At 49.7% G+C, this 14,854-nt stretch overlaps 7 protein-coding genes across 7 annotated transcripts; 2 read left to right on the top strand and 5 right to left on the bottom strand.

Moving 5' to 3' along the window:
* Positions 1-147: 147 nt before the first annotated feature.
* N7479_004742 (60S ribosomal protein uL11) lies at positions 148-839 on the bottom strand (the record flags this gene model as incomplete). Its single annotated transcript, XM_057252439.1, has 4 exons — positions 148-161; positions 217-662; positions 744-777; positions 836-839. The coding sequence occupies 4 exons, from the start codon at positions 837-839 to the stop codon at positions 148-150; spliced, it is 498 nt and encodes a 165-aa protein (XP_057111764.1).
* A 437-nt stretch (positions 840-1,276) lies between these two features.
* Positions 1,277-3,921, bottom strand: sec23 (GTPase-activating protein SEC23; the record flags this gene model as incomplete). Its single annotated transcript, XM_057252438.1, has 7 exons — positions 1,277-1,301; positions 1,356-1,549; positions 1,608-2,705; positions 2,756-3,232; positions 3,289-3,583; positions 3,642-3,772; positions 3,829-3,921. The coding sequence occupies 7 exons, from the start codon at positions 3,919-3,921 to the stop codon at positions 1,277-1,279; spliced, it is 2,313 nt and encodes a 770-aa protein (XP_057111763.1).
* A 690-nt stretch (positions 3,922-4,611) lies between these two features.
* Positions 4,612-6,224, bottom strand: N7479_004740 (DNA primase subunit PRI2; the record flags this gene model as incomplete). The annotated part of the gene is made up of 3 exons (XM_057252437.1): positions 4,612-5,376; positions 5,432-5,982; positions 6,035-6,224. The coding sequence occupies 3 exons, from the start codon at positions 6,222-6,224 to the stop codon at positions 4,612-4,614; spliced, it is 1,506 nt and encodes a 501-aa protein (XP_057111762.1).
* A 653-nt stretch (positions 6,225-6,877) lies between these two features.
* On the top strand, positions 6,878-7,702 carry N7479_004739 (adenylate kinase ADK2; the record flags this gene model as incomplete). The annotated part of the gene is made up of 2 exons (XM_057252436.1): positions 6,878-7,049; positions 7,119-7,702. 2 exons carry the CDS (start codon positions 6,878-6,880, stop codon positions 7,700-7,702), a joined length of 756 nt encoding a protein of 251 aa, XP_057111761.1.
* Positions 7,703-8,050: 348 nt separating this feature from the next.
* Positions 8,051-9,030, bottom strand: N7479_004738 (thermonuclease family protein; the record flags this gene model as incomplete). The annotated part of the gene is made up of 2 exons (XM_057252435.1): positions 8,051-8,527; positions 8,641-9,030. The coding sequence occupies 2 exons, from the start codon at positions 9,028-9,030 to the stop codon at positions 8,051-8,053; spliced, it is 867 nt and encodes a 288-aa protein (XP_057111760.1).
* Positions 9,031-10,224: 1,194 nt separating this feature from the next.
* On the bottom strand, positions 10,225-11,407 carry N7479_004737 (putative peroxisomal carrier protein; the record flags this gene model as incomplete). The annotated part of the gene is made up of 4 exons (XM_057252434.1): positions 10,225-10,348; positions 10,400-10,637; positions 10,691-11,235; positions 11,307-11,407. 4 exons carry the CDS (start codon positions 11,405-11,407, stop codon positions 10,225-10,227), a joined length of 1,008 nt encoding a protein of 335 aa, XP_057111759.1.
* A 595-nt stretch (positions 11,408-12,002) lies between these two features.
* N7479_004736 (calpain-like protease PalBory) lies at positions 12,003-14,699 on the top strand (the record flags this gene model as incomplete). Its single annotated transcript, XM_057252433.1, has 4 exons — positions 12,003-12,047; positions 12,103-12,473; positions 12,521-12,752; positions 12,801-14,699. The coding sequence occupies 4 exons, from the start codon at positions 12,003-12,005 to the stop codon at positions 14,697-14,699; spliced, it is 2,547 nt and encodes an 848-aa protein (XP_057111758.1).
* Between the last annotated feature and the right edge of the window lie 155 nt (positions 14,700-14,854).

The raw sequence follows: 14,854 nt of genomic DNA, 5'->3' as shown, positions 1-14,854 counted from the left end.
AGGAAAAGGTATCATAGGTCATGACTCATGAATATTTTGGTTTAAGAAACCATTCGTATTCTGCAACTAGCCATCTCATCATTAAGAGAAGCACGCATTAGAAATCAGATAGGCCTCCTCTTTTTTGATCATTCGAGAGCGAATAATTTATTCCTCGGGAACTGAAGAGATTGTTAGTGATTGGATCCCAAACACCCACAAATCGGGAAAACTCACTGTCAATCTCGCCAGACTTAACGTCATCGGAGACATCCTTGGGGCTGCGGCCATCGACCTGGCAGCCGACGGAGAAGGCAGTTCCGAGAATCTCGAGAACACCACCGCGGAGCTCCTTGGCCATCGAGCGGGAGCGCATGGTGCGGGCAATCTCGATGATGTCATCCATGGGGATGGACTTGGAGTGCTTGATGTTCTTCTCCTTCTTGCGATCACGGGGAGGCTCCTTGAGGGCCTTGATGACGAGGGAAGAAGCGGAGGGAACAACCGAGACGGCAGCCTGACGGTTCTGGATGGTCAGGCGGACGGTGACACGGAGACCCTTCCAGTCGCCAGTGTTCTTGGCGATATCTTCACCAATCTTCTTGGGAGACAGACCGAGGGGACCGATCTTGGGGGCAAGAGCGGACTGAGCGCCGACTTCACCACCAGTCACACGCAGGTGGCTTAAAAACAAGAATAATTAGTTTTGTTGTTTGGGGGAATCCGGATTGAACCAGAGGATTTATGGGGGAAAATTGACTTACATGATCTTCACCTCACTGGGATCGAACTTGGGAGCTGATCACGAGGGAATGTTAGTCGCCATCTTGCAAGAAGCCAAGTAGATGATACTTACGCATGGCGAGTGCGAAAGGTAGTCGATCTTCCTTGGTTGTCGAAGAGGGTGGTTAGAGAAGAGAAGAAGAAAAGGAGCAAAAAATCGAACTTGAAGGAGACTCACTACTAGCGTGGCCCACAGTTGCTCAGCTAAGCGAAATTACCAAGTTGGGAGTTAGGGCATAGATAAATGGATGAAAATCAAATCACGTGAGATAGCAAAACCCTTATCGAGCTACTTCCCTATTTGGGTATTTTGTTTTTCTACATACCTTAAGGCGCTCCAGGGCTACTTTTAGATATTTCAAGAAATTTTAGAAGAAATCCTCCTGTAATGGTATCATTCCATTCAATCTACTACTATATCGCGTTAAAGGAGTAAAATCACCGCTAAAGATACACAAGACCCGAGGGTCGACGACAGACCGCCCTTGCTCTCATGGCCATTGTCTCATCACACCTAGCTGGTTCCAGATACAGCAAGTCTAGAATAAAGTTAGCACGGAAGGTTCCGAATCAAAAATGGTAGAAAAACTCACTTCATCAGGTGGTCCATGAATGTCTGGAGAGATACGTCGTCAGTGAAGATGGTCTGCGATGAGACACCGCCGCCGTAGCCACCTGTGGTGTGGGTCGTTGACGGGTTCAGCTTGGACAGCAAGAAACGGGCCTGAGAACCACCGGCATCACAGACGATGAAACGGGGCAGGGGGAAGCGGTCGGCAATGAGATCCTATAAGACACGTGTCAGTTAATAAGTTAAAGATACGACAAGAAAGGTGACAACGAACCCTAGCATCTTCCTTAGGCTGCTCAAGAAGCATCTTGAGGTTCTCGTAACCCTCTTGTTCATGGTACCCAGCTTTCCTCCACTCGGCAATGGTCTCACCATTGAAGATGAGGATGTGGAAGAAGGTATCAAGGAGGAGAATGTGGGCGGGTTGGATAGAAGCGGAGTCCAGTAGCACTGGCTGAGCACCCTCTTGCTCCAGAGAGTACGAATCAAGAGTGGGTTGAATCATAACAAGAGAGTCACCGGTATCCTCGTGGTTCAAGACATGGCGGTAGAAAGCAGTTTCATCGGGCGAGTTATTGAAAACCTGCAGGAACTGACTTCGGCGAAGATGGAACATGAACTGGGGGTACAAGGTGAAGTTCTTTTCCAATCGGAATGATGTCGGGTCATCCTTCCGGTAGTCCGCGAATCGAGAGCAGAGTCTAATCAGCATGCGATCAACCCAACGCAGGACATCTGGACCATCATCAACCTCCGCCTTGAATACTGCAATACGGGCCATAAGGACAGCGGCAGCCTCTTGGTCGAAGGACTGTGCCAGGGTTGGGTCACCCGCAGGTCCGCTCAAGGGGCGGGCAGTGGTAGTCACCCGCAGGTGGAAATGCCCAGAGGAGTGCTGGTAGTATGTCAAAAATTGCATCACACCCCGTTGAGGACCAGCCTGGACAGCAGCTGGGCCGCCCTGGTTGGCAATCTCAAAGTAAATACCGTAACTGGAAGATGGGTCCATTCCACACATCTTCCATGCACAGGTGTTACCGATACCGCATTCTGTCTCGCCAACAGAGCTTGACTTCTTGTTCAGCGAGATAGCATGACCAATCAGACCAGTAACCTTAAGTTCCTTGGTCGTAAGCACCTCGAGGGATGCATTGAAGCCCATCAAGAGGTTGTCGTTGGCGTCCTTGTCGAACACGCGCACGAACGATTGCTTGAACTGTGAAGATGTAAAGCTATCTGTGAGCAGCATGTGACCTCCAGTAAAGTTAGAGAGGTTCTTCATTTCCAGCAATCCGACTTGATCAAGACATCCGGCGAAAATATCGACAATGTGACCATTGTTGGCAGCGCGCTTAGCGAGAGCGTCATAGAACTAGGATTAAATTAGCAAAATTCTAACACATCTATACGTTAAGAACCGACCTTGACAGCCTTCTTGTAGTACTTGATGTTGTCGCGGTCGATATCGTGGTGTGAACGAATAGGCTCCTTGAGTTCAGGTGAAACAACGTGGCCAGGGCCTTCAGTGGCTGCACCACTGGTGAAGGTCATAATGCGGCCTCCAGCATTCTGGAAGGAACTTTCAAGCAGACCAACGGCAACGCCTAGGGCAACACCGGTGCAGCGCAGAGGACGCTTGTCATTGGCCACTGGCCAAGGATCGCGCTGCAATTGTTCGAGGACATTGGTAATCTGGAACTCAGCCTGCTGAACAGGCATGAGGAAGCGCGCAGCCGGGCCAAGGGGAGGACGGGCAGGCTGTTGCTGCTGGGGAACACCAGGGCGCACGACACCGGCCAGACCCAGCATCTCTTGAACCTGCTTGGCGCTGTATTCCTTGTTGCCTCTGAACACATATGACTTTGCGCATTCGGTATAGCCGAGCTCGTGAACTTGTGCCTATATATCAAAGTCAATGACATGCCACCTGCCTTGCGAAGATCATTGTTTCCTACCATTGTACCGAAGGTAATCAGACCAACCAGCGCATTGGGTGGCAGAAGAGACAAGCTCATGATGAGGGAATCCTTCACAGCCTGCAAACTGTCATCCTCCTGGCAAGTATCGACGACAAAGACGAAAATCGGGGGAGCGGGGGCTGGTCGTGCCAATTGGTACTCGATCGTTGTGCTCTGGGGGTGGAGCTCTGGGGGTATCGTGTTCTCCGTGATATCCTTGTAATGCGGAGGAAGAGGGTTGCGCGACAGACAGAAGGGACAGATCCATAGTCGTGCGCGGACATCGACAGTACTATCCAAGCGTCAGTCCATCTACTCATCGGGGTATATCAGACCACCACGTCACGTACGCATATGGGTTGAGAACAGCTCGGCAGGGCTGCTTGCAAGTAACAGGCTCATATTGTAGCAGAGGGGCATCGGGTTTTTCCTTCAATGGAGTGTAGACGGCGGCGATGGGAACGACCAAGCGGGACGCTTCCTATATCGAGTATCAGCAGATGATGCGGTGAAGGTCAGAAGGTCACTATCACGAACCATGCGAGTGCTCGGGAAGGTGTTCCAACTGAGTCTGATGCCATCGCGGTCCTCCACATCGCTCCATTGATCCTTCAGCGCTTCGTAATCCATCTTGTCGGTAGATGTTCCTGACTCGGTCTTCTGTCGACCAAGGGAGGGGGTATATGCGGGTAATGAGCAGTCGCGAGGAAAGGGAACCTCGAAATTAATGATCTACTCCAAGAAACTAAGCAAGTGAGCCACCCGGAGCATAATCCAGTCCCAAAAGAAATCAGAGTCCCCGTTAATAGCTAGGGATTGTATGAACGAGATGGACAAGTATGTTGTGTGGAGGTCCGGTCCGCGAGTAAGGCCAGGTTGCAGCACAGTTGGTCTCTATCGCCCCCCGGACCAAAACATCATTAAAACTCGGCTCGTCCGCAGTTTTCTCTTCTTTTCTTTTCTTCTTCATTATCACGCCGACCTACAATGTGTGTAAACATATTATTATCGACAACTTCCGTCATTCCATGGCAAAGTTGTCTACTCGTTGAGCGGAGAATGACTTGACCCGTTGCTGGGCACCTGGATTTGAGAGGTCATTCTGATCCTTTCGGATTCTCTGGGAATCAGCTGTGGTCACACTCCCATTTTGTATACCATAAATTGTTAGAATAATATATTATCGTGCTTCAATTGAACTTGCTCCAGATGTGCCACAAGCCTATGCTCCCTCTAAACGCCGACTATGGAAGAAAACACGTGAAACCTGCAAAACAGCCCGACATTACATCATGAAAGTTTGACATGTGAAAAGACACCCTAAGCTTCCTTCGGCGCCTTAGCCATCTGCTTCAACAGGAAGCTGCGCTTGAAGTAGGTGTTTGGGTGAACAATCGTGTCAAGGTCAGTCTGACTCCACGATCCATCCTCCTTGACCTTCTTGATCTCGTTCTTGTGCGTTGCCTCGAAAACTCTGTTGCAAGCAATGTGATATCGCATCTTACCAACGTCCTCACGTACGCCCCGCAGGACCTCCTTGTCATTGACGCCAGTGGCTTGGAGGAAGCCCACCAGGTTATCGACGGAGTAATGGCGATAGGGACAGCCGTGAGTCTGGCCAATGCCCGGGTTTGAGTCGCCGAGGATCTTCTGGCACGAGTAGGGAGTATAGCCCTTTCCGCGACGGTTCACATCTCCACCAACCTCGCCATAGGCGTGGCGAATATTGTACTTGTATTGAGAGTTGAACTCGTCGTCGGTCTTGCCCTTGAATCCCTGACGCCAGAACAAAATACACTCCTCCAAGGACAAGCCAATGCCCTTCAGGAATAGGGTATACTGTAGTCGACCGAAGTGCTTCAGGTGGTTATTCTTGCGCAAGTTTACGTGCAAACTCTTCATGCACAATGGGAAATGCTGTTGGGCCAGTTGGTCGATAGAGCTGGCTGTGATTGGAGATCCGTCCACATATCCTTCGCCCTCTGAGTACACTGACTCGGCGCTGCCAAAGTTCTTAGAAAGATGATTAAGAATGGGCGTGAGACGATCATCCTCATCCAGCCGGGGGAGGGCACGACTCGTGAGCTATGATACAATCAGCCACGACATTTCAAGCATCAAGCAACTACTGCAGACATACCTCGAGTGCGCGCTCCAAGCGAGCGGTAAACTCCGCCATAATCATGCTCAGCTGCTCTCGACCAGGAACATAGGCTTTTCCTTTCTTCAGGAAAACCGAGCGTCGTTCGACCAACTCGGGAACCTTGTCCCAGTCTACTTTATACCAGGTCTCATCATCCAGCCGACGCAGCCCTGGCGTGGAGCTGAGGAGACTTTCTGCAATCTCCGTCTTCTCAAAGTCACCTACGGCTTCCCAGTCGAGATTCAAGCTATCGATGAACGCGCGCTTCTCCCTCGAGTCATCCTGCTGGAAACGGAATTTGAACAGCATGGTCTCGGCGCGGGTGAATCGTCGACGGAGGTCCTCCGTGGCCGAGAAGGCCAGTCGAAGGATGAAATGGGAGTAGTGGTCCTTTTGACGCTCATTTCTCAAGCGTGGGTCTGCGGCGCCGGAGGGAGAGGAGGTATTAGAGGAAAGAGGGAGGAATTTCTGCAGAAGAGGTGTAATGTAGGTCGCCGTCTCAGCGGGGGATTTGTTTCGATAAGAGCATGCTTCGATCTCAGCCAAGACTGTTTGGTATTAGTAGGTAGAAAGACAATCTGACCGTTTAAATGTACATACTCTTCAGTCTGTCAATAGCCCATTGCTCGAATTGTTCGAGAGTGATTTCTGCGGTAGGAGGTATTTCATAAATGTTCAGACGGTGCGCATAGTCCTGCTGCTTGTATGTTGGAGTAGCGAATTGTCTTTTTTTCGGGTCAATTACAGCCCGTCGTTTGGGATCGATGCGATGGGCGTCTTGTCGAATCATCGTACAGGTATATTGTGTTTAGTTGTCGAGAAGCAAATGTATGAGATCTCCGCACTAAATTGGTCAACGCGAACGCGTCCCACGCGCATAATCACGTGAAACAAAATCATCGGGCGTATCTTACGTAATAAATTATGTAGCGGGCACACGTCCCCGTACCTACAAAGTATGTAGGTACCGCGGGCTGGAGGTGGATTTCCCCGAACAGACCGTTTCTAAGACCATGTGCCGAGACATGTGAAATTGACTTTTATTAGAATCATATAAACAGTTAACTATATAAGTATAAGATCGATTCTCGAGGGGTAATCTCGCATATATTATAATTTGATCTTTTCACGATTACCTGTATAGACTTGAGTGCTGTGATATACAGAGTACATTGTTTCCCTCGGGGTCTTCACCGACAACCGAAAGGATCGAGCTACTCCCCACAGAATCTCACATTCTCAAAAGTCCCAACCCTGGGGATATGCGATTACATATCCTCTAACCCCAGGATTCAACCTTTTCCCTTCAATCCATTATGCAGTCGTGATCTTGTCCACAATTATTCTCCGTGGTTCCTCCCACATCCCCAACATTTGAACCGTTGAGTTTGCCAGGACTAGAAACCTCAAACTCCTCGGGTTCCTACACAGCCATCGCACATAATGTCGCACGCAACAAAGCAGCTCCGTAAGGCTGCGCGGATCATCTTGATTGGCGCACCGGGAGTAGGAAAAGGAACACAGTCCGAGCGATTGCTAGCCCGATTCCCACAACTAGCTTCAATCAGTTCAGGCGATCTGTTGAGAGAGAATGTGCGCCGACGCACACCCCTCGGTAAGTAGAGCCAGCATAGGTGCAATAATCAATTGCGTACGGACCCGATATCTCTAACTCTAGTAACAGGCCTGGAAGCCGAGGCCACAATGCTGTCTGGCAACCTTGTTCCCGACTCAATGATCCTGGACTTGATCTCCAATGATATGAAATCCAAGGGCTGGCTCCTTCCCCCATCTGCATCCTCAGCATCCTCCCCATCTTCTTCTCTCGCCGGCACTTCCTCTTCGGCCCACTCAATCGATTCCTCGGCCTCTTTTATCCTCGACGGGTTTCCCCGCACCGCGATTCAGGCAACAACATTGGACACATTGGTACCGGTCAACTTTGTCGTCCACCTCATAACCCCACCATCGGTGATCCTTGCCCGAATCGCATCGCGCTGGGTTCACGAGCCCTCAGGACGGGTGTATAACACAGACTTCCACCCGCCAAAGGTGGCAGGCAAAGATGATATCACGGGCGAGCCGCTGACGCAGCGAGAGGACGATTCTCTCGAAACATGGAAGCAGCGTCTACGGAAGTTTGAGGAGACAAGCCAATCCCTCCTGGAGCATTATGACCGTCGGCAATGTCTATTCCGTGCGGAGGGTAATACATCCGACGAAATCACCCCAAAGCTATTTGCCGAGGTTGAGCGGCGATTCTGCTGAGCCAACAATAGCCTGTATACTGAATCATTTCCTTGCATTCTCCCAACCTCTTGGGCGATTACTTGACTTTTAACGCCCATTTAGCCAATTGGGGCCTGATTTGGAGGGAACACCACCCTCCGCGCATGTATAACTTAACGCAACTTCGAACTTGGTGTATCATATTCAACATTCAAAGTCTAGTTTGATCATGATCGTCGCATACCAGCCATAGATGTACAACGCTGTACAGTGGGATTGTAGTCGTGCCGTGTCATCGCATGCAAATGTAAATGCCAGAACATAAGAAAAACAACGCAAAACGCTCATAGCAATAATCGCAAGCCCATCTTACCGCGACTGATTCATCTATTTCCGTCCAGGCTTCCCTTTCCCATTCCCTTTCTCGATTGGAGGAGGATCTCCCATGCCCATCCGATTCTTGTACTCCCTCGGACTCTCCCAATCAGACCCGACACGACGATAATCTTTCCAAAGCCCCTTGCCTCGCTTCTTAGCCCACCACTCAGCCTTGCGGTATTTCTTTTCCATCTTATCGCCGCCAAATTCTGAGCCAACCTTCGCTTCGTAGACCGTCGCTAAGCCACGCTTCAGCATTTCGTAAGAAACATCCCGCCGACGGAATGGCGGGAAATCAAATGCGCGTCGGACAAAGACACTCGCTACCACGCGCGAGTATTGGTCCTGCCGATGAACAAGAGCACGGATTCGTCGGCTGGTCAGGTAGGATGTTAGCCAGGTGTGTGCGTCGCGTGCGAAAGGTTGTTCAGGACGGCCGAAGTGGGCTAGTTCCGGGGCGTCGACGCCAGCGAGGCGGATGTGGATCTGGGTTTGAGTAAATATGTAAGCTAGATAAAGATATAAAGAATGGGAATTCGGTATATAGTATACTGAGGCATAATTATGCCTGTTCCTGGTGATGGTGGGAGGTGACGAACGGTCTTATCCTTCAGGTCCTTCTTCATAGTAGGAACTTTTTTCCACGGTAGCCAGCCCCATCCAGCCATACGGCCACCCGGTGTATGGAAGATCCTGAAATTATCTCCATCGCCGACGCTGGTGACTTGGCCGAAGATGCTCCGCCGTCGGAGATACGAGGAGGAAATACTAGGCGCGTCGGGGATGCGTCGTAAGTAGCGGCGGTGGAAGCGCACTGCGATGAGAATGCCGCTTGTTAAGACTAGGGTTGGGATAATAGTTCTGAGTTCGGTGAACGCTGCCCAGTCGAGGATGGAGCTCGGGTTGTTCGCCGCGGAGGAAAGCCAGGAGCTGGGTGTTTGTTTTTGTTCGTCATTAGTCGACTCGGAGCTCCATGGCGGCCATCGCATCACGACCCATGCCACTTATGTGACAAATTTGTGTGGTGCGGGAACGAGCGTTTGGTGAGGGTGGTTGTTGGGGTAAAAGGTGATCGGCCAAGTGAAGATCATCTCCGCACGGGTCTACAACTAATTCCTCTTACCAAATCTTATACATAGAAAAGCCGTCTACGCAATTTACGCTTTCTACTGCCTTCGTATATAAAAAGACATCAGAGCATTGTTACATATAACGTCCCAAATATCATCTTGGGTCAAATATACCTACATCGTCAAGAGCAGAGGCAGGAGGAGAGGCCGACTATTCTCGTCGGCAAACAATTAATACTATGGATACGTCCTTTACCTACAACCTTAAAATATATTAGGGGAATCATTGTCAAATGATATTCTCCTCCTGGTTTCCTCGCCCTCCTAGGATCACTGGCAACATGAAGAAACTAGAGTATTACTAACTAAGGAATCAGAACGACAACACTGTACTCTGTATGGAGTACTTATTTCTGCGAGCCTTGCACACTCACCATTCCAATCTCTGCAAATAAATCAAGAACTTCATGGCCATGCTGAGTATTTGCTCAACGGGTCGCTTGAGCCAATGCGTACACTCTGGCCGACATCCACTATATCCCCGCGTGCTGGAATGGAAGACTCGATTGAAAACATTTACTCGCAGTAGGCTGGGCTGTTAATGAGAGCAATTCGTCTGAAGGCAGATTGCTTCAAGCGTGATGGCGTAGCGAGTCAACTTCCCCCAAGAGATTATTAATAACACCATGAATGCTATGACAATTTCATGTCATTTCCATTACTCCGGATTTCCCTATACTCAAGTATTTACCAGCCATTACTACCATGGTCCCAGTGACCTAGGAGTTATGACTCAGGATTACTTTAGTCGCAGCAGCATTATCTACTACTATAACTAGAATATAGTTAGCTATATAGTGTGTTGATATCCAAGCACTAGATGTTAAAGCAAGGAAGTCACGACATGACCATGTATAGATCTATAATAGTATTGAAAAGCTAGAAACACAGGGTTATATCATATGTATCAAGTGTTTCCAGCAAGAAAATGCCGAGAAATGTCTAGACTGTTTAAAATCCACCAGAATTGCCAACAGCATACCAACGCGCCAGTGAAACACAATTTGGAATCGAAGGGAAAACCGAATATCCCTCTGTCTGACTATAAGACGATTATTTCAGGGTGGCAGGCATGCTGGTCTTAGCCTTTTCCGCTGCCAGTTCCACTGCCTTGCGCAATCTATCCTTCTTGATGTTCTTGAGGTAGGCGAACAGGACGATGAAAAGGAGCTCCATCCTTTGTGAAAATTAGTACAAGTAGACGCTAATTTGGAAACAGAAAACATACCGCTCCTTGGTCATCATCAGCAGACCCTGGACTAGAAGACCCTTCAGGATCTGAGGGCCAATACCCTTAAAGAGGGAGAACACACCCTCATTATCAACAATGTGCTTCATGACCTCACCGAAAGTCTTGAAGGGCTTGCCATTCCGGCTGGGCGGTGGACGAGACTGCAGTCCAACCTTAGCGACAATCAGAGGCTGGGTTACGATTGTAGCCAAAGCCTTGGACATGGCACCAAGCACTAGAATATTAATTAGCAAGAAGTTCTTGACCCCGAGGATTGCCACCACTCACGGAATGCCTCCCAGGGCTTCAGATTTTTCTTCCCTGGGAACAAAACATCCTTTAGGCGCTGATATGCGCCATAGGTGATGGCCGGGTTAACGACCAGGATCAAGCTGGCCTTCAGGCCGCGCCACAGGCCGGTCCAGCCGTCCTCGCTCTCGACCACCTCCCGACCCGTCTCTATCAATCCCTTCTTATCGCCCTTCGGCTGTGTCTGCTGTCGAGTCGTAATAACAGCTACTGGGATGGTGAAAATCTGAGCTATGGCGCCAGATACGGCACCCAGGGAGAGCTCAATTGCTGTGCCAGGAGCCTTTGAGGACTTGGCGGAAGCCACGTAGAGCGTTCTTACGACGCTGTACCAATAGAAGTATGCGAAGTTTGTTGAGGCGACACCTAGAAGGGCTCCAGCCATTCCAGCGTACAGACCGCTAACGCCCTCCTTCCCCGAGATCTTGGTGATAGCATCCATGGTCGATTTATAATGTTCGTGATCGTCGGCTTGTGCGGCTCCATTCTTCTCCTTGACTTGTACTTGTAGTTTTGTCTTGATTCTAGAGATTGGAAGCTACAGTCAGCGGGTTTTAGTCTGATAATTTGAGTACTGTTTTATCTGGGACCTCACAAGTCAAGTGGATACACCATTGCGTTCGCAAGGACGGCGCCTGTTGCGCCCGCCACGGCGCTGCCCCATGGAGACAGTGCAGGTTTGGATTGACCAGCCATGATATCGGGGAAGGGTATTCGAAATCAAGGGAACGCAACAAATAAGGATAGGATCTAGGGAGAGGGCTCGCTTCACTTGGCGGCCGGGTGACAGGAGAGAAATATTGAGCGGGGCGCTACACTGCTCTGCTCCGAACGACGAAAAAGGTGAAATGGAAGAGAGAATACAAATGAGAAACACACACAGCGACGATCCTACCGAAGTCACCCGAACAATAAAAAAAGAGACCGAGCCTATGAGCCGGAATTCACAACACCTCGGCGCTATCACCTTAAACTGAGCCGAGGTCCACTTCAGTGCAGCTTATGTCATGGCTTCCATTACATCATGTGTGTTTACTTTTTTACCTGTGTTCCTACATAATCTTTGGTTTCTACATAGTATTTTCTAGTATATTGTTCATTTGTTCATAATATTTTTTTCAATCTGATAATTACCAAATAGATTAATCTTTCCAAATGGCAGTCTCGGAATATTCACCGGCATTAATAGCACGCGGGGCCCTCTCTCGGCTCAGCCAAATCCGGTAATTTACTTGTCGTTCGATCTGATTACCTGGGTACTCCACGACTACCGGTCAAGAAACATTGAAGTATGTCTAGACCTACATATACACAATCATATGTCTCTCAAGCATTGGTATTTTTATTTTGCACTTATATCTGAAGAAAGCCAATGACTGATGACTTGATAGAGCGCCGAAGAGGCGGTAGCCGCAGCCACCTCGCAGAAAGCGGCATTGGAGGCAGCCATCAATGCCGCGGAGCATTACATGAAAGCACTGCGCCTAGCGCCCGCCGACGAGAAAAAGCAACTAGACAAAAAATGCAAGGAATTGCTGTCCAAGGCCGAGAAGATCAAGGCTTCTGCTGACTGGCAGTCGGTTGCTCGTGCGGGGCCCCAGAAATCCTTCCCTAGCTTACGGCCGCCGGCATCCACGCGGAAACTCACCACCCGTGAAGAAATCATCATACTCGAGGGCGCCAAACTCAACGGCTATATTTTTCCACCATGGAGTCGCGCACCACTTCAGGATGAATTTGCATATAAAGGACAGCCTTTTACGTACGTGGAGAAATGGCCAAATACTAATATTTTCTGACCGGGTATAGGGACGCGCCTGATTTGCACCTTTCCGAATGCCAGAGGGAGATTTTTGCGGGCTGGAGACGGCCGCATGATCTGCTACAGACGAAGAATGCAGCAAACCAGGCACATGATGCAATTGATCCAGCTATGTCGGCTTCAGGGGAAACAGATCTCGTGCAGGATGTCTTGACAGACTGTTCAGTGGTTGCAAGCCTCTGCGCTACAACATCTCGGTCGGAGCGAGGTCTAGGACAGGTACGGCCTAATTCCGTATCGAGGAGTCCACAAAGTTAATTGAAACAGCATGCATCGCCGACGGTATATCCGTGCGGTGAGGAGAAGAACCCGATACTTTCGCCTTCTGGGAAGTACATATTTCGTTTCTACTTCAACGGATCTTTTCGAAAGGTAGTAATAGATGACCGATTACCATCGTCGAAGACTACACGCTCACTTCATGTGATCGATCGCAACAACTCGAACTTTTTGTGGCCTGCTCTTGTGGAGAAGGCCTATCTGAAGGTCCGTGGAGGCTATGATTTCCCAGGAAGTAACTCAGGGACCGATCTTTGGGTACTGACTGGTTGGATTCCGGAACAAGTCTTTTTACATGACGACGATTCGACCTCCGATGAGATTTGGGGACGTTTATACAGCGCCTTCTGGCATGGCGATGTGGTTTTGACAATCGGCACCGGGAAGTTAACTGAACGGGAACAGCAAGGCTTGGGGCTAGTGGGCGAGCATGATTATGCTATCTTGGACATGAAGGAAGTTCAGGGTCGTCGACAATTCCTTTTGAAGAACCCGTGGGCTGGTGCAGAACCCAATATACAAAGCAATATTACGGCTGATCTCGGCTCACTCAACCTGAGTGATAAATCTCCCCTTTCCCCGGGGAAATCCTGGATGGATTGTGAACAAGTTCTCCAAAATTTCGAGAATCTTTACCTTAACTGGAATCCTGGTTTGTTCAAATACCGCGAGGACATACATTTCACTTGGGATTTGTCACGCGGTAGAGTTATCGCCGGCTGCTTCGTGAAGAATCCCCAGTTCTCTATCTCCAGTGACTCAGGAGGAACAGTCTGGCTGCTTCTCGGGAAGCATTTTAAGACAGACCAACAATTCGGTTCCGGGGAACTAGAAAATGAAATAGGCTTTATCAGCATCTACATATTTCAAGCAGATGGCCGAAGAGTATCTCTCAGTGACGGTGCGCTCCATCGCGGACCATACGTGGACTCCCCCAACACACTTATGAGGCTGGAAATGCCCCCGAAGTCGACCTACACCGCAGTGGTCTCGGAGCAATCGCTCCCATCATCCACCCAGAATTTTACACTCTCTGCATTTTCAACCGCCCCTGTGGCCGTGGCACCATCGCTAGATAAATACCTATGTTTGACTAAGGCAAGTGGTTCCTGGACATCAGTGACAGCGGGCGGAAATGCCGAATCACCTCGATACCACTCGAATCCACAATTCAGTATCCGAATTTCCGAACAGACAGACGTCTCGATATTGTTGGAGACCACTGAAGCAGAGCTAGCGACCCACGTGAAAATCTTCTGGTCAAACGGGCAACGCATATCACGCGTGCGAAGCCGAGACATCATTGCAGATAGTGGCGATTACCGTCGCGGATGCGCACTGGCCGAGACCAAATCCTTGGAAAAGGGCACCTACACCCTCGTCTGCTCCACCTTTGCACCCGACCAGCTTGGTCGCTTCACATTGTGGGTTTCATCTACCATCCCGTGTGTAGTCCAGCCCTTGGTCTCCGAGTCTGCTGGGCGGCGCGCCGTCCGGTCCGAACTAGGTGTTTTGTTTCCGGGCAAGGACCGGATGTTGGCCTCGCTGCAGGCCTCTCGTTTGACACGGATACGACTTATTGCGAGGAATACGCGGTCTATGATCGGCTCTCGCGCTGTTGCTCCGTCTCCTGTGCTGATGACTGTGGAGCTGGGCCAGGGGCCATACAAGGAGATATTGGCTACCTCGGAGGATGGAACTCACAGCGATGCCGCGTCCGGGGTACGAGTTGACGATTTTGATCTACTGCCCAGTGGCAAATCACGCTGTGTATGGATTGTTATTGAGCGCATTGGGGGTCCAGGAGGGCAGGTGGAGGATCATTTTGAAGTCGAGGCATTGGCCGAGGAGAGAGTGGAGATTGGAAAGTGGGTAATTGAAGATTAATGATACCCAGTACAGGTGGACATATATATTTATACTGTTGGCAGTCCAGTCTAAATCGCCCTATCATGAAGTCTACATAATATCCCTTGAGCGATTTGAATAATGCGTTATTTTTGAAACTAAACCATCAAATGCAGTGCTTCCTATCCCTCAAT

Source organism: Penicillium vulpinum, assembly GCF_028829585.1.
Source record: "Penicillium vulpinum strain IBT 29486 chromosome Unknown utg000002l_segment0_segment0, whole genome shotgun sequence".
In the NCBI taxonomy this organism is placed as follows: Eukaryota; Fungi; Ascomycota; class Eurotiomycetes; order Eurotiales; family Aspergillaceae; genus Penicillium; species Penicillium vulpinum.
Note: the sequence above shows the minus strand (reverse complement) of the source record. Positions and strands in the feature narration are given on the sequence as shown.